The sequence below is a fragment of the Pteronotus mesoamericanus genome, unplaced genomic scaffold, assembly GCF_021234165.1.
Source record: "Pteronotus mesoamericanus isolate MK-2021 breed Mesoamerican mustached bat unplaced genomic scaffold, CSHL_Meso_final contig_58, whole genome shotgun sequence".
Lineage (NCBI taxonomy): Eukaryota > Metazoa > Chordata > Mammalia > Chiroptera > Mormoopidae > Pteronotus > Pteronotus mesoamericanus.
Window position 1 is genome coordinate 4,650,257 of NW_026555205.1, and position 25,787 is coordinate 4,676,043.

Below are 25,787 nucleotides of genomic sequence, written 5' to 3' on the forward strand. Positions count from 1 at the left end.
TGCTATGAACATTGGGGTACATAGGTTCTTTTGAATGGGCATTTTGGGATTCTTAGGGGGTAGTCCCAGCAGGGGAATCACTGGATCAAAAGGCAGTTCCCTTTTCAGCTTTCTGAGGAAATTCCACACTGCTTTCCACAATGGCTGCACCAGTCTGCATTCCCACCAACAGGGCACTAGGGTTCCCTTTTCTCCACAGCCTCGCCAGCACCTGTTGTTTGTTGATCTGTTTATGATGGCCATTCTGACTGGTGTGAGGTAGTATCTCATTGTAGTTTTGATCCTACTTTGTTTGTCTTCCTCAAAATTGCTGCGGCTATTTGGAGTCGTTTATGGTTCCATATAAATTTTTGAAATGTCTGTTCTATTTCTGTGAAATATGTCATTGGTATCTTAATAGGGATTGCGCTGAATCTATAAATTGCTTTGGGTAGTATGGACATTTTGATGATATTAATTCTTCTAGTCCATGAGCATGGTATAGGCTTCCATTTATTTGTGTCTTCTTTAATTTCTTTCTTCAATGTTATATAGTTTTCTGCCTACAGGTCTTTTACCTCTTCGGTTAAATTTATTCCTAGGTACTTTACTTTCCTTCTTGCTCTATCAAATGGTATTCTTTTCTGATTTCTTCTTCTTCTATTTCATTGCTGGTGTACAAAAATGCCTTTGATTTCTGAATATTGACTTTGTACCCCGCTGTTTTGCCAAATTCACTTATTAGGTTGAGGAGTTTTTTTGGTGGAGTCTACAGGGTTTTCTATGTACACTATCGTGGCATCTGCAAACAATGATAGTTTTACTTCCTCCTTTCCTATTTGGATGCCTTTTATTTACTTTTCTTGTCTGACAGCTGTGGCTAGGACTTCCAATACGATGTTGAAAAGAAGGGGTGAAAGCGGACATCCTTGTTGTGTTCCCGATCTTAGTGGGAAAGCTTTTAGTTTTTGTCTGTTGAGTATGATGTTGGCTGTAGGCTTTTCATATATGGCCTTTCTTACGTTGAGGAATGCCCCATTTATTCCCACTTCGCTGAGTGTTTTGATCATAAATGGGTGCTGTACCTTATCGAATGCTTTTTTCTGCATCTATCGATAAGATCATGTGGTTTTTGTCTTTTATCTATGTGAAGTATTACGTTTATTGACTTGCGTTTATTGCGTATATTCCCAGCATCCCTGGAATGAATCCCACTTGATCATGGTAGATAATCTTTTTAATGTATTGCTGGATGCGGTTTACCTATATTTTGTTGAGGATTTTAGCATATATGTTCATCAGTGAAATTGGCCTGTAGTTTTCCTTCTTGGTAGGGTCTTTATCTGGTTTTCGGATTAGGGTGATGCTGGCCTCATAAAAAGAGTCTGGGAGTCTTCCCTCCTCTTTGATTTTTTAATTGCACACTTGAAATTATGTTGTATTACGTGGCAAAAGGGATTTTGCAGATATAATTAACATTACTAATCAAAGAGTTTATCCAGGTGGGCCTAATCTAATCACATGAGTCCTTTAAAAGCAGAGTTTTCTCCAGCTGTTTGCAGAAGAGACTGTCAGAGGTCCTAAGCACAAGGAGGATTTGACATGCCATTGAGAGTTTGAAGATAGAGCCATATGAAACCCCTAGAGCATAGTTAATATAAAACTTCCTTTCCATAAAATAATAAATAATTAAATAACAAAATAATGTGTGCCACCTCTAGGTCATGAGAGTGGCTCCCAGCCGACAGCCTGCAAGGAAGTAGGGGTCTCAGTCCTAGTACCAAAAAGAAATGAATTCTGCCAACAATCAAAAAAAACTGGAAAGCTTATTCTTCTCCAGAACCTCTAGATACCAGCTCAGTTATGCTGACACCTTGATTTCAGCCTAGGAAAGGCCACTGTGACTGAAGTAAACAGAGGGGATGGAAGTAAGAGATGAGGTCCAAGAGGTAAGGGAGGTAAGGGACAGATCATGTAGAGAATGATAGACCTTTGTGAAGACTTTGGCTTTTGGCTTGTACTCTGAGTGAAATGGAGAGCCATGGCAGTGTTTTGAACAGAGGAGGTATATGATCTAATGCATTTTAATAAGATTAATGTGGCTGAGTGAGAAAAGATGAAAATGGTGCAGGGGCAAAGACAGATAAATAAATTATGAGACCATTGCATTAACTGGACAAGAGCTAATGATGGATTAGACTAGGTTAGTCACAATGGATGTGATGAAAAGTGGGATTCTAGATATATTTTGAAGATAGATTCAACTTGCCAATTGATCAGAGGTGGAGTGTGAGCAGAAGAGAAGAGTCAAGGATAACACCAAGATTCTGGGCCTGACTTAGCAGGAAGGTTGGAGTTATCCTGTACTGAGTTGGGGAGGGGTGTGGAGGAAGCAGGCTGTGAGAAGAGCCAGAGATCCAAAGCTGACTTTTAGACCTGTCAGGTTGGAAATGCCTATTAGATATCTGAGCAGAGCAGTTGAATAGGCAGTGGTCCTACATGTCTAGAGGGGAGGTCCAAGCTAGAGCTAGAGATTTGGAAGCCACCAATATGGTGTTTGAAGCCATAAGTCTAGATGAGATCACTAAGGGAGTGAGTGTGTATAGGAAAAAGAGTAAGTCCAAAACTGAGACCCAGGGCACTTTAATGTGTACAAGTTGGGAAAACAGGATATACTGACCAAAGGGACTGAGAAATAAAAAACAGGAAGGTAGGAGAAAAGCCAGACTAATGTACTCTGTTACAACACTCTATTAACTCCAGTTTACCAAAAAGGTCATATGCTAGAGAGTGGTAGAACCTGGATTTGAATTGAGGTAGCCTAAGCCCAAGACCCATGCACAGAACCACTGTATTTATCACACACTTTCCCTGAAGCCAAGAGACACTTGATATGCTCTTCACTACATGGTCCCTAGCATACCTTCTTTCCTTCTCTGAGCTGAGATTCTCCACCAGCAACATTCCCCCCCCACACACACACACACACACGCCCACTAGCTCTCCTTTTATCCTGAGTGTGCCCACCAGATTTGCAACTTAAGTTTTCTCCTCAGCTCTGCCCCTAATACTCCCAGCCTCCCCAAAGGAACAGTCAACCCATCTGAAATCACCACACCCAAACAGGATAAAAAGTCCAGAACTACCATACTCATTTGCATGACAATTACTCCTTAGTCAATTTACTCATCCCGCTTTGGGACCTCTCATATCTCTGTTCCTTCCCAGACAGCTTTTACATGCTCAAACCCTCTCTTGAAATTGTATCTTCACCAGCAAATGAATATTCACCCTCCATTTTCAGGAGAGGACTGAGGAACATTCTCTCTACAAAGGCTGCAGGGGGCACCAAAGGCTGACTCTTCAGGCCTTGGCATCCTGCCGGGGCTTGGTCTGGTCCTCCCTCTGGTGGTCTGACACAGAAATGGATTCTTTTGTCTTTGTGCATCGATGCTAACTCATGGTTTTGTACGCAAGCTGTCTGACAGCCTGCATTTGCTAGGGATGAAAGCTCAAAATACTGAGGATATATTTTGGTAAGTCTCAGCTGAGCAGTAGCCTCTGCTTCCAACAGCAGCAGCAGCCTTTGATGAGATTGGTGACTGACAAAGATGCAAGTGGGAAACGTGAAGAGGACAAATGGAAGGAAGTAGGTTTTCTTTCCCTGCACCAAAGGACAACCAAACAGAGCAGATAGATGTCTGGGATGCTCCTCTGAATTCCAGGTTCACCTGTCCTGGATGGGCCTAAGGAACATCAGTAGTTGTCATGGAAACTCCACCTTGAGTAACTCAAACAGAAACAGGACCAACTATGCAAGTGACCAGAAGGGCTTAATGCCCAGAGGATACTTCTGTCCATCTGCTGGTGGATGTCCTTTACTCTTCTATCCATTCACTTAACAATAAATATCTCTTGGATGGATAAATGAATGAATTTAACACATACAGGGGTAGACAACAGCAGGTTTACAGTTGTCAGTACATGAAACACAGAGTTTATTCTTGTATTATTTATTAATTATTGTATTATTTTCCATATGAAAAACTATGTTTATTTTTACTCACCCTGTATTTATTGAGAGACTACTCTGTACCACACATTCTGTTCTTGGCACTGGGGATGCAATAGGTGACAGGTGAACAAGACAGATCCAGTCCTTGTTCTCACAGGGTCTGCAATCATGGAACTACAGTTTCAAATATCACTATTTGCATTTCATTTCTTTACCTTAAGACTGCCCTTAACTTTTGGGGGTTTTTTATTGCTTTGATAATCTCTTGCATATGGACAAAAAATGCACATGCAAACAAACACGCATAAAATTTAGTATAAAATCTCTGAAGATTTATAGAGATCCTCCCACTGTCATCTAGAAATCCCTCACCTTAAGACATTGTTCCCAGTTATAATAGAAATAGGTTTAGAGTGTTAGTAGCTCACTTATGACTAGATATAAATGAGTCCAATAGCTTACTGATAAGATTTTCCTATGAGGTCAAGCAAGTTAAGAGATACTACGAAGGAAATGGAGTTGGAGAAGACTGGAGAAGCAACACCAACGAGAAAAAGAGATTGGAGGCACTGAAGGAAAATGTCACCATCATCACAGTTTTGTAAAGGATCAGGTCTATGCAACAGTCCCTAAGCCAAAATTGCCCTTAACCTCTATATAAAATAACAACTCTCAATGCACAATTGTGAAATAAAAATGACTGTGTTTATATCTGGAAAGATTTCAGAGCTGAGTCTCAGGGAAAATTGTTCCTTGTGGAAGACATGGTCTTCCTTTGGATCCGTGTCTGAATGTTCTCTTCATACGTCACGAATAATATTTATGGACAAGTCAAATGCCCGTGGCCCACAGTCCATAGTTAGGGAATATGATTCTTGACTCCTGCCTTATTCCTATCATCCTCATTCTGGCCACCAAGAATCAGGTAACAGGAAAGCTAAGTGATACACATGTTCTTTAATTTTCTAGCAGTTTGAGGATTAGAAACTAAATATGAGTGCTGAGTGGTTAATATTAATAAGGTCTCTCACCCTCCCTGTGGTCAGTGGAGCCCTGTGTTGTAGTCTGGCTCAATGTGAGAGACAACATGGGCCAGGAAGTGTCCTCTACCTACAGCATAGAAGCCAAAATACCAAGAAGGAGCATCATAGGGTACAACCCACTGCATTACTCTGCCTTTTACTTGAGATCTGACTGCAAAATTACATAACCTTAGCTGCCAAGGTAAACCTCCTTTTGTTTAAAAGAGGAAAAAGGAGAAGATCTAAGAGTAAAAATGAGGAAGAAAAAGTCATTGTATTTATCTCTTCCTTATTCTCCTTTCTTCCCTCACAGGATTTCGCTTTCCCAATTTTCCCTGGGTGTTTAAACTTATAGAAGTGCCTGGGCCTGTAAAATTGTGAGCTAATCACAAAGGCTGGATGAGAAATATGTTTGTCTTAAAGCTGCTCTTGATAAATATGACCTATCAGGAATCCCCAATAATGAAAGAAAAAAAGTATTGCAGGCCTCATTCATTAGATAGTGAACACCAATTATTAAAGAAGACCTGAATTACCAAGATTAGAACCCTCTTAACCGGCTCCATCAAAGTTTCTATTAGCTTAATCCTAAAGATTCCTGGAGGTACAGAGACATTTTCAGCACCCCATGGTCTCTCTAGGAGATTATGCCACAGGGTTTTGCTCTTAATACCTTATTTCATACATTTTGTATATGAAAACTAACCAATACATAAATACTTTATTCTAAAGTCCTTCATCCTTAACTAGCATATACTGTGTGATACATAGTTGGCTCTAACAATGTCTAATGAATAAATGAACAAATTAATGAAATTTTTACACATATGTGTGAAGACAGAGCTGCTGACAAAACTGATCAAGCCTAAGCTTATTTTCCTCTAGTTCCGAAGTTGGTAAAACTTTTCTGTGAAGGGGTGGATGGTGAATACTTAAGGCTTTGTGGACTCTAAGATCTCCACCACCCTTTTTAATTCTGCTCTTGTAACATGAGATGTCATTGAAAATACATAAACAAAACGGTGTGACCGTGTGCCAACAAAACTTCATTTAAGGTCTTTGAAATTTGAAATTCATGTAATTTTTATTTTTATTTTTATTTTATTTTTTTCTTAAAGAACATTTATCATTTGTAAAATAAACCTGGATGGTTATGTTGGTTAGAGCATGGTTGTCTGAAAGCTGTTAACTTCTTTTGTATTTCCTCTCTTTGAAAAAAAGAAAATAGGTGCATAGTCAAATATTAAGACAAAAATTCAAAATGTGTTTTACAAATATGGATTTGCAGTTTTAACATAGGAGATACTTAAGAAAACTTTTTATACTGGATTAAATTTATAAACAAAGGTGAAGACATTATGACTTGAAAAATTATTAGCACATTTAGTCAATTAACTAAATGAATATATCTACAACATACTCAATTCTACCCCATAAATGTTCAAATATTTTAACAATAATTTTTTCAAGAACTGGGTATCAGAATTACGTGGGGAGCAATTTCAAAGCCCATGCCCAAATCGCACTTTTCCAAACAGGGAATTCTGCTTCACTGTAGTATATGTGTAGCAATCTGACATGTAAATTGGGAAACGACATGCACCCTAGCTCAAAGCACTGGCATCAAAGGCTTGGACTGGTGCTGCTGATCTTCATCTCTCTGAGTCTCTTTTCTCCTTTTCTTGTAAACACACTCCCACTTCCAGTTTAAGTTTTCTCTTTTTTTAATTTTAAGGCATTAATTTCTAATTTCTTTTTTAATTATTTATTTTTCCAAATACATTTGCTCCGCCTTCCCCCCACCACTCTCCCCTGCCCCCTCTCCACTCCCTCCCTCAATCCTTCCTCACTTTGGCTTTGTCCATGAGTCCTTGCTATATGTTCCTTGACTTGCCCCTTCCCTTCCTTTTCCTCCGCCCACCCCTCTCTCCTTCCCTCTTGTCTCTGTTGGTTTCTTTTTTTTCAGCGTTGTCGCTCTTATTTTCCTTGCATCTTTGTTTTGTTGGTTCGGTTCCGATTATAGGTGACATCATATGGTATCTGTCTTTTGCTCCCCGCCCCCGGCTTATTTCGCTTAGCATAATGCTCTCCAGTTCCATCCATGCTGTCGCGAAGTGTAGTAGTTCTTTTTCTCTTTCTGCTGTGTAGTATTCCATTGTGTAAATGTACCATAATTTTTGATCCAATCATCCACTGATGGGCATTTAGGTTGCTTCCAACACTTGGCTATTGTAAATTGTGCTGCTATGAACATTGGGGTACATAGGTTCTTTTGAATGGGCATTTTGGGATTCTTAGGGGGTAGTCCCAGCAGGGGAATCACTGGATCAAAAGGCAGTTCCCTTTTCAGCTTTCTGAGGAAATTCCACACTGCTTTCCACAATGGCTGCACCAGTCTGCATTCCCACCAACAGGGCACTAGGGTTCCCTTTTCTCCACAGCCTCGCCAGCACCTGTTGTCTGTTGATCTCTTTATGATGGCCATTCTGACCGGTGTGAGGTGGTACCTCATGGTGGTTTTGATCTGCATTTCCCTGATGGCTAGTGATGCCGAGCATCCTTTGAAATGTCCCTGGGCCCTCTGTATCTCTTCCTTGGAAAAGTGTCTGCCCAGATCCTTTGCCCACTTTTTGACTGGATCGTTTGTTTTCTTGGAGTGGAGTCAAGTGAGTTCTTTATATATCCTGGAGATCAAACCTCTATCTGATGTATCATTAGCAAATATATTTTCCCATACAGTTGGCTCCCTTTTCATTCTGCTAATGTTTTCCTTAGCCGTGCAGAAGCTTCTTATTTTGATGAGGTTCCACTTGCTTATTCTTTCCTTTATGTCCCTTGTTTTAGGAGACATATCAGTAAAAAAAAAAAAAAATGCTGCGTGAGATATCTGAGAGTTTCCTTCCAATGCTCTCCTCTAGGACTTTTCTGGTGTTGCAACTTAAATTTACATCTTTTATCCATCTTGAGTTTATCTTTGTGTATGGTGTGAGCTGATGATCCAGTTTCAATTTTTTGCATGTAGCTGTCCAGCTCTCCCAACACCATTTGTTGAAGAGGCTACTATTGCTCCACTTTATCCTTCTGCCCACCTTTGTCAAATATCACTTGCACGAATGGACCAGGGCTTATTTCTGGGCTTTCTATTCTGTTCCAGTGCTCTATGGGTCTGTGTTTGTGCCAGTACCATATTATTTTGCGTATAGTAGCTTTGGAATATAGTTTGATGTCCGATATTGTGATCCCTACTACTTTGTTTTCCTTTCCCAAAATTGCTGTGGCTATTCGGGGTCATTTATGGTTCCACATAAATATGTGAAATGTCTATTCTATTTTTGTGAAATACATCATTGGTATCTTAATAGGGATTGCATTGAACCTATAAATTGCTTTGGGTAGCATGGACATTTTGATGATATTAATTCTTCTAGTCCGTGAACACAGTATATGCTTCCATTCATTGGTGTCTTCCTTAATTTCTTTCTTCAATGTTGTATAGTTTTCTGTGTACATGTCTTTTACCTCCTTGGTTAAATTTATTCCTAGGTACTTTATTTTTCTTCTTGCTCTATCAAATGGTAGTTTTTTCTGATTTCTTTTTATTCTATTTTATTGCTGGTGTACAAAAAATGGCTTTGATTTCTGAATATTGACTCTGTGTCCTGCTGTTTTGCCATACTCACTTATTAGGTTGAGTAGTTTTTCAGTGGAGTCTACAGAGTTTTCTATGTACACTATCGTGTCATCTCCAAATAATGACAGTTTTGCTTCCTCCTTTCCAATTTAGATGCCTTTTATTTCTTTTTCTTATCTGAACACTGTGGCTAGGACTTCCAATACTATGTTGAATAGAAGTAGTGAAAGCAGACATCCTTGTGTTCCCGATCTTATTGGGAAAGCTTTTTGTTTTTGCCCATTGAGTATGATGTTGGCTGTAGGTTTTTCATATATGGCCTTTATTACATTGAGGAATGCCCCATTTATTCCCATTTTGCTGAGAGTTTTGATCATAAATGGGTGCTGTACCTTATCGAATGCTTTTTCTGTGTCTATCAAGATGATCATATGGTTTTTGTCCTTTCTTTTATTTATGTGACATATTATGTTTATTTACTTGCATATATTGAACCATTCCTGCATCCCTGGGATGAATCCCACTTGATCGTGGTGGATAATCTTTTTAATGTATTGTTGGATGCGGTTTGCCAATATTTTGTTGAGGATTTTAACGCCTATGTTCATCATCGAAATTGGCCTGTAGTTTTCTTTCTTTGTAGGGTCCTTATCTGGTTTTGGAATTAGGGTGATGCTGGCCTCATAAAAAGAGTCTGGGAGTCTTCACTCTTCTTGGATTTTTTGGAATAGTCTGAGAAGGACAGGGGTTAGCTCTTCCTTAAATGTTTTGTAAAATTCTCCTGTGAAACCATCCGGCCCTGGGCTTTTGTGTGCCAGGAGTTTCTTGATTACTGCTTCAATTTCCCCAGCTGTTATCAGTCTGTTCAAGCTTTGTGTTTCTTCCTCCTTCAGTGTTGGAAGATTATACTTTTCTAAAACTTTGTCCATTTCATCAAGGTTTTCAAATTTCTTGGCATGTAATGGTTCATAGTAGTTTCTGACAATCCTTTGTATTTCTGTGGTATCAGTTGTTATTTCTCCTCTTTCATTTCTGATATTATTTATTTGGGTCCTCTCCCTTTTTTTCTTGATGAGTCTGCTTAAAGGCTTGTCGATTTCACTTACCTTTTCAAGGAACCAGCACCTGGATTGGTTGATCCTTTGAATTGTTCTTTTCATCTCTATGTCATTCAGTTCTGCTCTAATCTTGACTATTTCCTTCCTTCTACTTGCTCTGGGATTTATTTGTTGTTGTTTCTCCAGTTCTTGAATTTGTAGTGTTAGGTCATTTATTTGAAATGTTTCTATCTTTTTGAGGTAGGCCTGCATTGCTATGAACTTCCCTCTCAGGACTGCCTTTCCTGTGTCCCATAGGTTTCGGACTGTTTTATGTTCATTTTCATTTGTTTCCAGAAACTTTTTTATTTCTCTTCTATGAACTCACTATTGACCCATTCATTGTTTAATAGTGTGCAGTTCACTCTCCATGAGTTTGCAAGTTTTTGAGGTTTCTCCTGGAGGTTGATTTCCAGTTTCAAACCCTTGTGGTCCGAGAAAATGCTTGGTATTATTTCAATTTTCCTGATTTGCTGAGGCTTGCTTTGTGTCCTATCATGTGGTCTATCTTTGAAAAAGTTCCATGTGCATTTGAAAAGAAAGTGTATTTTTCTTCTTTGGGATGTAAGGTTCTATATGTGTCAGTTAAGTCCATTTGTTTTAATGCGTCATTCAGCTACACAATATCCTTGTTGATGTTTTGTTTGGAAGATCTGTCCATTTTTGACAGTGGGGTATTAAAATCCCCTACTACCAGTGTGTTGCTGTCTATATCTTTTTTGAAGTCGTCCAAGATTTTCCTAATATATTTGGGTGCTCCTATGTTGGGTGCATATAAGTTTACAATGTTTATGTCTTCCTGAGGGATTCTTCCTTTAAGTGTTATAAAGTGTCCCTCTGGGTCTCTTTTTATGGCCTTTGTTTTGAAATCTATTTTGTCTGATATAAGTATTGCTACCCTTGCTTTCTTCTATTGCCCATTTGATTGCAATATATTTTTTCCATCCCTTTACTTTCAATCTGTGTAAGTCTTTTTTTCTGAGGTGGGTCTCTTGTAAGCAACATATATATGGGGCATGTTTTGTTATCCATTGAGCTATCTTGTGTCTTTTGACTGGGGCATTTAATCCATTCACCTTGAGAGTTATTATTGATAGAAACTTATTCATTTTTTCCCTTTGTACCTGTGTTTTCCTCCTTCTCACTCTTTTCCTTCATCTTCTTAAACCAGTCCCTTTAGCATATCTTGTAGAGCTGGTTTGGTGGAGATGTATTCTTTTAGCCTTCTTTTTTCTGGGAAACTCCTTATTTCGCCTTCTATTTTAATTGAGAGCCTTGCTGTGTAGAGCAGTCGTGGTTGTAGGCCTTTGCTTTTCATGACTTGGACTATTTCTTGCCATTTCCTTCTGGCTTGTAGTGTTTTTGTTGAGAATTCAGCTGCTAGCCATATTGGGGTTCCCTTGTATGTTACTCCCTGTTTCTCCCTTGCTGCCTTTAGGATTCTTTCTTCGTCTTTGATAGTTGCCATTATAATGGTGATGTGTCTTGGAGTGGGCCTCATTGTGTTCCTCTTGAATGGGGCCCTCTATGCTTCCTGGACCTGTGAGATCTTTTCTCTCCTCAGATTGGGGAAGTTTCCCATCATTACTTTTACAATCAGGTTCTCAATCCCTTGCTCCTCTTCTTCTCCTTCTGGTATCCCTATTATGCAGATATTATTGAGTTTCAGGTTGTCCTGCATTTCCCTCAATGCCTCTTCATTCTTTTTGAGTCTTTTTTCCATTTCTTGTTCTTTCTGGGAGCTTTTTTGTACCTTTTCCTCCATCTCGCTGATTCGATTCTCGGCTTCATCTCGCCTGCTTTTGATTCCTTCTACTGTGTTCTTCAATTCAGAAATGGCATTCTTCACTTCTTCTTGTGCCTTCTTGATAGTTTCTTGTGCTTTTCCAGGTTGGTACAGTTTGCCACAAGTTCCTGATAGTTTCCCTGCAGTTTCTCATAGTTATTTTTGAGCTGGCTGAGCTCATTGATCCTAGAGCCATTGTTTTGAAATCAACTTCTGATAGTTTACTTGCCTCTATTTCATTTACCTCTCTCTGTGTGGATTCCTCCTTTCCCCTCATTTGGGAGGAACTTCTTTTCCTTCCCATTTTTCCTGACCTTTTTTTTTTTTTTTTTTTTTTTTTTTGCCTCTGCTTCAATTGATTTGTCTATAGATTCCCTGACTTGGTGGATTAGCCTTCTATGGTAGTAGGTGGGGTTTATTTATTTTTGTTCTTTTCTTTTCTTTCTGGGTCTGCATCTGATTGTGTCAGTTGTTGACTCTGTCTGACTTTGGACCGTTTGTTTGAGCCTTCCAGAAATCTACCTTCTGAGTCTATCTCCTACAATTGTCAGTCTGGTCACTCCGTCCTCATCTGTCAAGCTTAGGCACCACCCGGGCAGAGAAGTGCCTCCTGATGGCAGGACTATTGTGTCCTTATAGGCTGCTATCACTCAAGGGAGTGGTCCACCTGAGCAAGGTTGAAAACATGGTCTGGTAAAGAAGTCCGCATCGTTATCACCACCCCCCATCCCGGCTACTCCCTTAGTTCTCTCCCCATCACCTCTGCCTCCAGTCTCTCCTCAAGAGTCTCTAGGTAGCTCTGTGTCCCCTTTAGCTGGGGATCTACTATATCTGCAGGCAGCTCTGCACTCAGCACCAAGGCCAGCACGAAACTCCTGTCCAGGCTGGACTGTCCTGAGGGCAGGGCTATTATTTTCTTTCAGCTTCTGTCTCTTAAGGGTGCGATCTGCCTGCGCAAAATGAATACTACCGAATGGGGAAGGAGTCAGCTCTGGGAATCCCCAGCTATTCCTCCAGTTTTTTCCCCAACACGTCTGTCTCCAGTCTCTCCTCCAGGGTCTCTGGGCAACTCTCTGACTCCTTTGGCTAGGGATCCACTATTTCTGTGGACTGCACTGTACTCGCACTCCGGACTGCTTGCACACATGCCAGCCTACTCACGTACTTAGTTTTTATTTCTTAAAATTATTTCTGTGATCCATTTGGAGTTGAGTTTTATATGTGGTGTTTGTAGAAGTCCAACTTCATTGGTTTTTATGTGGCTATCCAGTCATCCCAGCATGTCCAACTGATGTTTGACAGAGGTGCAAAAGCAATTCAATAGATAAACAATAACCTTTTCAGCAAATGACAGTTGGTCACCTGTAGGCCAAATAAAAAGAAAAAAAGAAAAGAAAAAGAAAAACAACCTTCAATGTAAACCTCATACCTTATGTAAAAATTAACTCAACGTCACTCAGAGAACTAAATAGAAATCTTATAACTGTAGAACTTATCAAGGAAAACATAAGAGAAAGTCTTCATGGCCTTGGGTTAGTTAGAGGTCTTATGTATAATACCAGAAGCATGATCCATTAAAAATTTGATAGTGGAGGAAGTAATCAGAGCCTGGTAAGGATGTGAGGGCTCAGCAGACTTTAGCAAAGAGGAATTGGAACTGGCAGTGAAGATTGGGTTAAGTCTTGAGGTGCTTGAGTTAAGTCTGCCTGCTCCAAGAAATGCTGGTGTCTCATGATTCTTCTCCCAACCCCCACTGCTGTCAGGTTTCTATAAAGGACCCTGAGGAGGAGGAAAGAATAGTTGCATATTTAAAAATCGAAGTTCCGCTCTGGCTTTTCTGGACTCTGTACTTTGCCAATAAAGAAACCCCATGGAACACTAATTAGTTCTTGCAATTATAGAACCATGACCGATGGTTTGGTGACTTTCAGGGATGTGGCCATCAGCTTCTCTCAGGAGGAGTGGGAATGCCTGGACTCTGCTCAGAGGGACTTGTACGTGGATGTGATGTTGGAGAACTACAGTAACTTGGTTTCACTGGATTTGGAGTCAACACAAGAGACTAAAAATGCCTTTTCAGGACAGGACATTTCTGAAATAATTTTTTCCCAATGGGAGATAAAGGAAAAAAGTAAAATGCTTGGTCTTGAGACATCCATTTTCAAAAATAACTGGAAGTACAAAAACAAATTTGAGGGACTACAGGAATATCAAGAAAAATATTTCAGTCAAATAGTAATCAGCTATGAAAACATTCCCACCTACAAAAAATAAATTTCTTATTGCATACCAGAGAATTCATAATGCAGAGAAATCCTATATTTGTAAGGAATGTGGGAAAACTTATACTCATGATTCAAAACTTGTTCAACATAAGAGAACTCTTACAGCTGAAAAACATTTTGAATGTAAAGAATGTGGGAAAGAGTTTTTTAGCACCTATCAACTTACTGTGCACCAGAGATTTCATACTGGTGAGAAACCATACAAATGTAAGGAATGTGGGAAAACCTTTAGTTGGGGATCAAGTCTTGTTAAACATGAGAGAATCCATACTGGTGAGAAACCCTATGAATGTAAAAAATGTGGAAAGGCATTTGGCCATGGCTATCACCTTACTCAACATCAGAAAATTCATATTGGTGTGAATCTTATGAATGTAAGGAATGCGGGAAAGCATTTTTTGGGGTGGCTCAAGCCTTGCTAAACACAAGATAATTCATTCAGGTAAGAAACCTTATAAATGTAAAGAATGTGGGAAGGCATTCAGTCATGGCTATCAACTTACCACCAGAAAATCCATACTGTTAAGAAACTTTATGAATGCAAAGTGTGTGGAAAGGCTTTCTGTTGGGATTATCAGCTTACTCAACACCACATATTTCATACTGGCAAGAAACCCTATGAATGTAAGGAATGTGGGAAGACCTTTAATTGTGGTTCAAGTCTTGCTCAACATGAAAGAATTCATACTGGTGAGAAACCCTATGAATGTAAAGAATGTGGAAAGGCTTTTAGCCATGGCTATCACCTTATTCAACATCAAAAAATTCATACTGGTGAGAAACATTTTGAATGTAAGAAATGTGGGAAAGCCTTTAGTTTGGTTTCAAGCCTTATTAAACATGAAAGAGTCCATACTGGTGAGAAATCCTATGAATGTAAAGAATGTTGAAAGGCCTTTGGTAGTGGGTATCAACTTACCCGACATCAGATATTTCATACTGGCAAGAAACCCTATGAATGTAAAGAATGCAAAAGGGCTTTAGGCGTAGCTATCACCTTACTCAACATCAGAAAATTCATACAGGTGAGACACTTTTTCAATGCAATGAATGTGAGAAAACCTTCAGTTGGAGTTCAAGCCTCGTCAAACATGAGAGAGCCCATACTGGTGAGAATTCCTACGAATGTAAATATTGTGGGAAGGCCTTTGGTAGTGGCTATCAACTTAATGTTCATCAGAGATTTTATATGGGTAAGAAACCTCACCAATGTAAGAAATTTGGGAAGATTTACTCATGGCTCAAGCCTTGTTCAACATGATAGAACTTACAATAATGATAAACCAACCTTACAAATATAAAGAATGGAGAATCCTTTATACAGACAGCTTACTCAAAGGAAACAGTTGATACTGGTGAAACTTTGTGATTGAAGAGATGTGAAAATACTGTTTTGTGTATGGACAACTTAACAAGTGGGGAAATCTTACTCTTGAGAAACCTTATGAATGTAGGTAATGTGCAAAAGCCTTACCTGTGTATGGACAATTTGCTTGATATCAGGAAATTCATACTAGTGAGAAATAGTTTGGAAAGAAGAAATGTGAAAAGGCCATTAGACTTCTACACGATATTATTGAACATCAATTTATATTGATTTGAAACCATTTAAATGAAAGGAATGTATCTTTATTCACACACAGAGTCTGATAAGCATAGGAGAATTTATGTTCATTAGAAGCACTTTAAAGAATGTGGAAAGAACCTAAATTTAATTCAGTTCTGGCTCTGCACATCAGAGAACTTATACTGCTGTGAAATCCTTTGAATGTAAGAAATGTGGGAATGGTTATAGATGTGGTAAACATCTTAGGGTACATCAGATAATTCATCCAAATGAGAAACCCTTCCGATTAAAATGTAAGAACATCTTTAGATATGTGCTACTCAAACTGTTGTCTAGTGCCAGTCTACAAAATTGTTACCTGTCTATGATGAGATAAATGCAGAAAATGAGAGTAAATGTTTGAAAACTTTTATAGTAATTTGATATTGCCATAACATCATTGCATTTTACAAAAGTATCAATTAGCCCATGAATCATTGGAAATTAAAAACAAAAGTTTGCCCTCACACAGAAATAATTGAGAATTTTTAAAATTTGACACATTATGATATGATTTAATTAGAACAAGAAATCCCTCATTTGTCACCTAATTAAAAGAGCAGAATATTAATACCATAGGAAGATCTGGTTAGTGTGGGAATCAAAATCGACATTTCCTTATGCCCATAAAAGCATAGAGAATTTATTACCATTTAGTAAATGTATGGAAGCCTTACAACACTATTCAGTCTTTGTTAAACTTCAACAAATTCATCCTAGAGAATAACCCTGTTAATGTAACAAAGGTAGGAAGGCCCTTATCTGTGGCACAAACCATACTGATTGTCATCATCATTCCACCTCACTACCTATGGGATATTGGATGAAATGTTTATCCCTTCTGGACATCATCTTTAAAATGCCAGTGATGGTAACTATTTAATAGTGTTGTTGAAGAGGCTGGATGGGTTTAGTATGTATCAGATCCTTGAAAGTATATCTGTATATAGCCTATGCTCAATACATATCAGCTGCTGTTATTATTATCCTCCTCATTAGTATTACTACTAGTGAATCCTTAGGAGATGAATGCTCATTGGTATGATAAATTTAGAAAAGCTTTTCGTAACCACTTATTAATTTGAAGTTCAGATCATTCATTCTGGATAAAATTTAGTAAAACAAAAAACCTGAGATTATTTTTATTCAGAATTTATCCCTTAAACTGTATAAGAAATTAAGGGTGAAAATAAATATGAATTTTGCAAGTGTTAAGATGTTGGAAGTATACCTGAAGAACCAGGGAGAGGTGTGAAGCAATTTGCCTGTAATGAATTCCAACACACAGGCAATAATTAAAATGCTTTGCTCATATTTCAATATAAATTAGAAATTAGACAGATCAAGGAACAGGTGTCAAGGACACATAGATGAAGCCAGGGTGGGGATGGTTTAAGATGCAGAGGTGGGGATTGGTGGGGCAGGGGAAAATGGTGGTGGGTAAATGGAGATAAATGTAAGTGAAAAATTTTTTAAAAAAATAAATACATTTAAAAAAAGAAAAAATAAAGTAATTTTGCTATTAAAAAAAGAAAGAAAGAAATTACAATACAAAGAAAGCAAAAAGAAAATTGTCCATTTGGAATTCTTTCTCCAAAATTTTACGACAATTTTCAGACATTCAGACAAGTTTAAAGAATTGTACAATATACTCTCTATCTAGAATCAATAGTTGTTATGATTTGGCCATATTTGTTTTCTCTCTGAGTATGAGCACAATGGACCATTATTCAGCTTTAAAAGGGGAGTTCTGACACACGCTATAACATGGATGAACCTAGAGGACATTATGTTAAATGAAGTAAGCCAGTCCCAAAAAGATAAATACTGTATGATTCCACTTATAGAGGTACCCAGAGGAGTAAAATTCATAGAGACAGAAGGTAGAATGGTAGTTGATAGGGACTGTGGGGAGGAGGAATGAAAGTAATTATTTGATAGGTATAGTTTTAGTTTAGCAAGGTGAAAATAGCTCTAGAGATGAATGGTGGCGATGGTTGCACAACATGTGAATGTACTTAATACCACTGAACTGTACATTTAAAAGTGGTTAAATAATAAATTCGATGTTATATATTTTACTAACATTTAGAGAGAGAAAGAAAACCCAGAAATGCTAGAAGTCAAAACCGCTGGAACAGAAATGAAGAATGCCTTAAATGGAATCACTGGTAGACTAGTTATGGCCAAGGAAAGAATCAGTGAACTTGAAGATATGTCAATAGTGAATTTCTAAACTGAAACACAAAGAAAATAAGTGGAAAAAGAAAGTAAAAAAAATTTGATAATGTTCATTGAAATAAAGAATAAATGGACAGTAACCAGAGGGAAGGAGGGAAGGGGATAATGGGGGAAAGAAGAGGAAGGGTCGTCAAGGAATATGTATAAAGGACCCATGGACAAAGCCAAAGGCGGGTAGGATTGAGGATGGGAGATGGGGGTGGGTTGGGTGGGGGAAAGTGTTGGTGGGAAAATGGAGACCACTGTACTTGAACAACAACTTTAAAAAGGAAAAAAATCAACAAACAACAAGTGCTAGTCAGGATGTGGAGAGAAGGGAACCCTAGTGCACTGTTGGTGGGAATGCAGACTGGTGCAGCCACTGTGGAAAACAGTGTGGAATTTCTTCAAAAAATTAAAAATGGAATTGCCTTATGACCCTGTGATTCCACTGCTGGGAATATACCCTAAGAATCCTGAAACACCAATTCCAAAGAACTTACGCACCACTATGTTCATAGCAGTGCTATTTACAATAGCTAAGTGTTGGAAGCAGCCCAATTGTCCATCAGTAGATGAGTAGATTAAAAAACTGTGGTTCATTTACAATGGAATACTATGCAGCAGAAAGAAAGAAGTCCTACCTTTTGCAATAGCATGGGTGGAACAGGAGACTATTATGCTAAGTGAAAATTAAGCCTGTCAGTGAAAGAAAAATACCATATGACCTCACTTACAACTGGAATCTAATGAACAAAATAAGCTAACGAACAAAACAGAATTACAGGCATGGAAACATGGAACAGACTGATTGCTGTAGGATGGGAGGAGGGAGGGGCAGATGGTGGAAGAAGGGGAAGGGACTAGTCAAGGAACATGTATGAACTGATGGACATGGACAACAGAGAAGGGATTGACTGTGCGAGAGAGGGGTGGGCTGGGTGGAGAGGGGAAAAGGGGAAAAGAAAGAAGTTGGGAGAACTGTAATAGAATAAATTAAAAAAGGAAAAAAATAAAATTGAAAAAACAAACAAAAAAATGTGATAATGTTGGCCTCATTGACATTAAAAATAGTTTGCTCTATGAAAGTTACCATTAAGTAACTGGAAAGACAAGATATAGACTTGAAGAAAACATTTGCAATTTATATTTCTGACAAAGTTAGTATCCAGCATATATTTTTTAAAAAACTTACAATACTCAAGCAAGTAATAAAACAATAAAAACAAAGGATCTGGACAGACACTTCACCATAGAAAATATATAGAGAGCAAATAAGCATATGAAAGATGTCCAACATCATAAGCCATTGAGGAAATGCAAATTAAAACTCTAATAAAATTCCACTACTTCTCTCTCAGAATGGCTAACCTTTAAAAACCTGACAACTGCTAAGGAGGACACAGAGCAAGTGATGGGAATAAAAATACAGCACAGTCACTGGAGAAAACAGTTTGGAGGTTTATTGTAAAGTTAAATGTACACTTACCAAATGACTCAGCTATGCCACTCTTAGATATTTAACTTATGTTCACACAAAAACTTATCATGAAAGTTCATAGCAGCTTTATACATAATGGAAAACTATAAATGGAATGGACTATTGCTACATGCAAAAATGTAGGCGAATCTCAAAATGAAAAGGGAGCCAACCGTATGGGAAAGTATATTCACTAATGATGCATCAGATAGAGGTTTGATCTCCAAGATATATAAAGAACTCACTTGACTCCACTCCAAGAAGACAAACGATCCAATCAAAAAATGGGCAAAGGACCTGGGCAGACGCTTTTCCAAGGAGGAGATACAGAGGGCCCAGAGACATTTGAAAGGATGCTCAGCATCACTAGCCATCAGAGAAATGCAGATCAAAACCACCACGAGGTACCACCTCACACCGGTCAGAATGGCCATCATAAACAGATCTACAGACAACAGGTGCTGGTGAGGCTGTGGAGAAAAGGGAACCCTAGTCCACTGCTGGTGGGATTGCAGACTGGTGCAGTCACTGTGGAAAACAGTGTGGAATGTCCTCAAAAAGCTTTTAAATAGAGCCTTTTGATCCAGTGATTCCCCTGCTGGGACTATACCCTAAGAATCCCAAAACGCCAATTCAAAGATGTTAATATTGAGTAAAATAAGTCAGTCTGAAAAGGTTACCTAGTATGATTCCATTTATATGAATGTTGAAAAGAGGAAACTATAGGGATGGAGAATGGAGCAGTGGTTGCCAGGGGTTAAGGGTTGAGAAGAGTTTAATCACAAAGAGGTAACACTAGGGACTTTTGGCAAGTGATCGAATGGTTTTGTATCCTGATTGTGGTGGTGGTTACATCAGTCCATTCAGGTCTTAAAACTCCTAGCATAAAACTCTAATGTGTGTATGTGTATGTGTGTCTGTCTGTCTGTCTGTCTGTCTTGGTTATGATGGCGATTTCACAGGTATATACACTTGTCAAAATTCATCAAATACTTAAAATGGGTGAATATTACTCTCTGTAATCATACTTCAAAAACGCTGATTTTGGGGGTTTTGTGTTTTTTTTTTTGTTTTTGTTTTTTTTGGAAAGAAAGCCTATACACACCAATTCCATTCCTTAAAAATAACTAATGTTGACAGTTTAGTATATACTTGTTTAGGACATAAAAGCATGTAATATAAAGGGTGTTTCACTTGCATGAATGGGATCACTGTACATGATATATATTGTGCTTTATGTTGCTTTTTTCACTTAGAGGTCTTGGAGGTCTTATAGATATACAGGCAAATGCATATACACAAACACATGTTCCATACATAAAAAGATCATAAATATTTTTAAATAATTATATTGTAAAGCATTTTATGGATGTAACGTCATTTATTTAACCAGTCTCTCACTGTTGGATATTTAAGTTGTTGCCAGATGTTTTGCAATTAACAAGCTACAATGCTCTAGTGAACAGCCCTGTGAATACATCTTTTTACAAGTATATTTATAAAATAAATTTCTACAAGTAGGATTACTGGATCCCAGAGTACATGTACTTTGAATTTTTATGACTACTGACAGATTGCCTTCTGTAAAAGCAAGGTAGAACTTTTAGAATGTGACATGGGTGCATTTTGGAGTTTCCCATCCCACCCACTTGAACTTCTCTTTTTCATAGGATCATGCAGATATTGAGTGGAAATTTGCAAGGACAAAGCTTTGGATGAGTTACTTTGATGAAGGTGGTACCTTGCCACCTCCTTTCAACATCATCCCTAGCCCCAAGTCATTTCTATACCTTGGTAACTGGTTTAATAACACCTTCTGCCCAAAAAGAGACACTGATGGTAGACGGAGAAGGCACAACTTGAGAAGCTTCACAGTAAGGCTTTTTAAAATTATATTTCTTTTAAAACAAAACTTTCCTTCCTTTCCTCCTTTGTGACACTCCCTACCTTAAATAGAAAATAACTCCAACCTAAAATGTTTGGGGGGATTTCAGGCAGGAACTCCTATTTTTCTCCAGTCCTAATACTTAGAAATAATATTAGGGTGGACGGGTTGCTGGGAGAATGCTGATGTAACTTCTCTGTCCATTCTTAATTACAGGAACGTCATGCTGACAGCCTGATACAGAATCAACATTATCAGGTAAAGCTTCTTCACAGAGATTAAGCACAATAGTTCTTGGTCAATTATGTGACCTTGGACAAGTTACTTAACTCCACTGAGCCTCAGTTTCCTCATTTATAAAAGGAGGATGATAAAACTTAATTCAGTGTTACTGTGAAATTTGAGTGGCGAGTATGTGTGTGTGAGTGTGTGTAAAACACATTGCATTAAGTGGTAGCTATAATCATTAGCATTACTGATACAAAGTATAGTGACCATGTGTGTGCCATTTTCAGAAAGCTAAGTAAAAAGAGGCCGTCCCCATAAAGGTGAACTGTAGAGAGACTCTCAGAAAAAATATCTTGATTGTTTAATTAGTGAAGATTAAAATCAGCTGACTTCATGACACTGAAGAATGACTTTCTCAATTTGTAAAAGGAAGAAAAGCTCTCATCGCCTTACTAACTAGGCAGATTAGAGTTTAATCCAGCCTGATGGGAAAGGATATTGACTATCACCAGTCAAGGATTACTCAGCTCTCATTATTCTCTAAATGTGTTTTCTTTATGCTTGGGTGGGAAATTTTCTTTTTGGGTAAACTTGATCTTGCTGGCCCACTCTGCCACCAAGTTTGGATACATACTTCTTCTTCATTTAGCCAATGGAATGAACTGGGTTTTTGCAGCAAATGGACGGATCCTAGCAGAATTCTTTTTAATTAAAGAAAAAAAAATTGTTGATGTTCAATTACAGTTGTCTCCATTTTTCCCCCATTACTCTCCCCTGCCTTGCCCACAGCCCACCTCCCACATTCAACACCGCCCCCCATTGTTTTTGTCTATGGGACCTTTATACACGTTCCTTGACTTGACCCTTCCTCTTCTTTCTCCCTTATCCTCCTCCCCCTACCCCTTTGGTCACTGTCTGTTTGTTCTTTGTTTCCATGTCTCTGGTTCTACTTTGCTCACCTCTTTGTTTTGTTGATTAGGTTCCACTTATAGGTGATACCATATAGTATTTGTCTTTTACCCCCTGGCTTATTTCACTTAGCATAATGCTCTCCAGTTCCACCCATGCTGTAGCAAAGGGTAGTAGCTCTTTCTTTCTTTCTGCATAATAGTCCGTTGGGTAAATGTACCGTAGTTTTTTGATCCACTCATTTATTGATGGGCACTTAGGTTGCTTCCAGCACTTGGCTATTGTAAATTGCGTTGCTATGAACATTGGGGTGCATAGGTTCTTTTGGATTGTTGCTTCAGGATTGTTAGGGTAATCCCAGCAATGGGATCGCTGGATCAAAAGGCTGTTCAATTTTTCTTTTTTTGAGGAAATTCCATACTGTTTTCTAGAATTACTGCACCAGCCTGCATTGCCACCAACAGTGCACCAGGGTTCCCTTTTCTCCACAACCTTGCCAGCACTTGTTGTTTGTTGATCTGTTTATGATGGCCATTCTGACTGGTGTGAAGTGGTATCTCATTGTGGTTTTCACTTGCCATTCTCTGATAACTAGTGATGCTGAGCATCCTTTCACATGCCTCTGGGCCCTCTGTATGCCCTCCTTGGAGAATTGTCTGTTCAGGTCCTTTGCCCATTTTTTTTAATGGGATTGTTTGTCTTCTTGGTGTGGAGTTGTGTCAGTTCTCTACGTATTTTGGAGGTCAAATCCTAGGAGGATTTTCTACTGCAAAAAAGATCTAATAATAGTTTATTTCCTATGTGTTTATTTTACTGAGAGCCCGAGAAGGAAATGCCTCCTCATGTTGTGTTTTTGTGTTTTTGTTTTTTTTAATTCCAGGAAGTTATAAGGAATTTAGTCAAAAGATATGTGGCTGCTATGATACGAAATTCCAAAACAAATGAAGGACTAACAGAAGAAAATTTTAAGGTAATTTAATCATGAAGTGGTTTCTTATTTCACATTTCTTAAGCATCATTTAATTTTCACGTTTGAGGTTTCTGGTGATGGAATTTCAACCGCCTTTAATACAGCAAAACCAGCTACAATTTTTATTCTCTCCCTTAGAATAGTCTGTCATTCCGTAGATAGAGATATTTTACAAATATCTGTCACCTCAATCAGCTTTATGGACAAAAGAATCTGCCCTATGCATTCTTTTCATATTCTGGGTGTTTCTCAGTGTGGAAACTGAGTGCTTTAAACGGTGTGGCAAAAATGTGTGGAGGGGCAAGTTAGCAAAGGGAAGATGCCTGGAGATTTAAAGGCCATCCTTACTTAAAATAAAAAATAAAAAACCAGTAAAATCTATTATTAAATCCAAGATTTAAGAAAGCCTACCATTAAATATTAAAATTTTCCCAATAGTAACATTAGCTTAAAACAGAGACTTTCAACTAGGGGCAGTAGTGTTCCCCAGGGCACATTTGGCAATGTCTGGAGACATTTTTGCTTGTCACACTGGGACGTGTGTGTTATTGGCATTTAGTGGGTAGAGACTGGGTTGCTACAAAACATCCTACAAGGCATAGGATAGCACCCACAACAAAGAATTATCCAGGTTGACATGTCAAGTGTTTGAGAAACCTTATCCTAGAACACATGTATATTCTCTAAGGAACATAGAAAGGCCATTATCCTAATCTATAAATATAACTCATCTATCAAGGGCCTACTATGTGCCAAGCATTTCACTAGGTTGCTGGGGTACAGTGGTCAGCAAGATATAACCAGCTCCTACTCTCATAGGGCGACATACAACCAATAATAATAGAGGCTGACAAATGAGTATTCTAACAGTATATACACAAGGTGCTATAGAGACACAGAAGGGAAGGATAGTCAACTGGGATTTGAGGAGTCAAGGCAGGTTTTTAGCTAAGGCTTGAAGCGGCAGCCAGATAAAGGAAATTTGGGGAGAAGAGTGTTCTAGACAGAGAGTACAGCCTCAGGCCAAGGACCAGAGGCAAGAGGGAATATGTCCATACAGGTAGACAGTAAAGAGCCTAGGGAGAGGGGGAAGAGATGAAAACAGAGATCAATGGATACCAGGCCTTGAAAAACTTTGTAGTTCATGATACGGAGTTTCTACATTTTTCTACGGTTAATGACAATTTACTAAAGAGTTTTAAGCAGGGGAGTGGCATGATCAGATTTAAGTTTTTGAAAGATGGTTTTTAAAGGAAGAATCTAGTTTCTAAGCAGCCAGTTAGATATAGAAGACACTTCACAGGGACTTGAATGACCAGGGCCCCCTCTTCCAAAATAGCAGCCTCACTACCTGACACATTCTACTTCCCTAGTTTCAAACCTTAGAATCCTAAAAGCTTTTCCTGTTCAGGTGCCATTTTATGTGCAGATGCTTATACCTATGAGACCCAGTGCCCTAATCTAATTCCTTAATTGTTAGTTAATGCTTTAGCAGGAGTTAGTCTGTTGGTATGCCCCTAATGTAGAGTTTCGAAAATCAGCTTTACCAATTGCACAATTTTTCCAATGGCCAGCCCTGCCCATAGAATTACTATGTTTTTCTTGTGCTGGAATAATGTAAAATTTTTTTGGTAGTTCGTATATTTTGTGATTTGCTATTAGGCAAAACCTGGAATGTTGCAAAGAATACCCAATGTTGAAATACAGATTGTGCATCTTAACATTACGTGTTTTCTCTCTTGCCCTAGGAATTAAAGCAGGACATCTCTAGCTTTCGATATGAAGTGCTTGACCTCTTAGGAAATAGAAAACACCCAAGGAGAAGCTTTTCCACCAGCAGCACTGAACTCTCTCAGAGGGGAGATACCAGTGATTGCAGTGGTGGGGCTCGGGCCAAATCCAAGAGTGTCTCTTTCAGTTTAGGCTGCAAGAAAAAGGCCCACCATGGGCCATCTCTCATTAGAACCATGCCAAGAGCCAGTGGTGCCCAAGGAAAGTCAAAAGCTGAGTCATCAAGCAAAGGCTCCTTCATGGGTCCTTCTCTCAAGAAACTGGGTCTCCTATTCTCCAAGTTTAATGGTCATACATCTGAACCCAGTTCAGAGCCAATGTACACAATTTCTGATGGAATCATTCAGCAGCACTATATGTGGCAAGACGTCAGATATTCTCAGATGGAGAAAGGGAAAGCAGAGGCCTGTTCGCAGAGTGAAATTAACCTCAGTGAGGTAAAGTTAGGCGAAGCCCAGGGCACTGCTCAGGGCAGTGAGTGCACTCTAGCCTGTTCCAGCTCTCTTCACTGCGCATCCAGCATCTGCTCCTCAAATTCTAAACTTTTAGACTCCTCAGAGGATGTATTTGAAACTTGGGGAGAGGCGTGTGATATGCTCATGCACAAGTGGGCTGATGGACAGGAAGAACAAGTCACCACTCGGCTCTAAGCCAAGCCCCTATAATCTGTTCTGGAATTCAGCAGAAAATTTGTAATTTCTTTGCTTTCAGAGGTGACAAAAAATATAATCCCTTCATGCCCCCACCCCTAAAAAGGACAGTAAACTCCTATTATTTTCACCATCTTTTATAGGGACATTCTCCATTTTTTGTTGTCATTATTACGATCACTATGTTTTTGCCTTTTTATACCTTTAAATATTAAGTCCATTTCACAACCACC

The 25,787-nt window shown here is 38.7% G+C and overlaps 1 protein-coding gene across 1 annotated transcript in view; it reads left to right on the top strand.

Annotated features, from left to right (window-relative positions):
- Positions 1-25,554, top strand: part of TRPC5 (transient receptor potential cation channel subfamily C member 5) — a 183,460-nt gene extending 157,906 nt beyond the window's left edge. Inside the window, exons 7-10 of the mRNA XM_054580356.1 lie at positions 20,792-20,995; positions 21,223-21,264; positions 23,024-23,113; positions 24,862-25,554. Of these exons, the coding sequence (XP_054436331.1) occupies positions 20,792-20,995; positions 21,223-21,264; positions 23,024-23,113; positions 24,862-25,554 (1,029 nt within the window). The remainder of the gene's footprint in view (positions 1-20,791; positions 20,996-21,222; positions 21,265-23,023; positions 23,114-24,861) is intronic.
- The last annotated feature ends 233 nt before the right edge of the window (positions 25,555-25,787 follow it).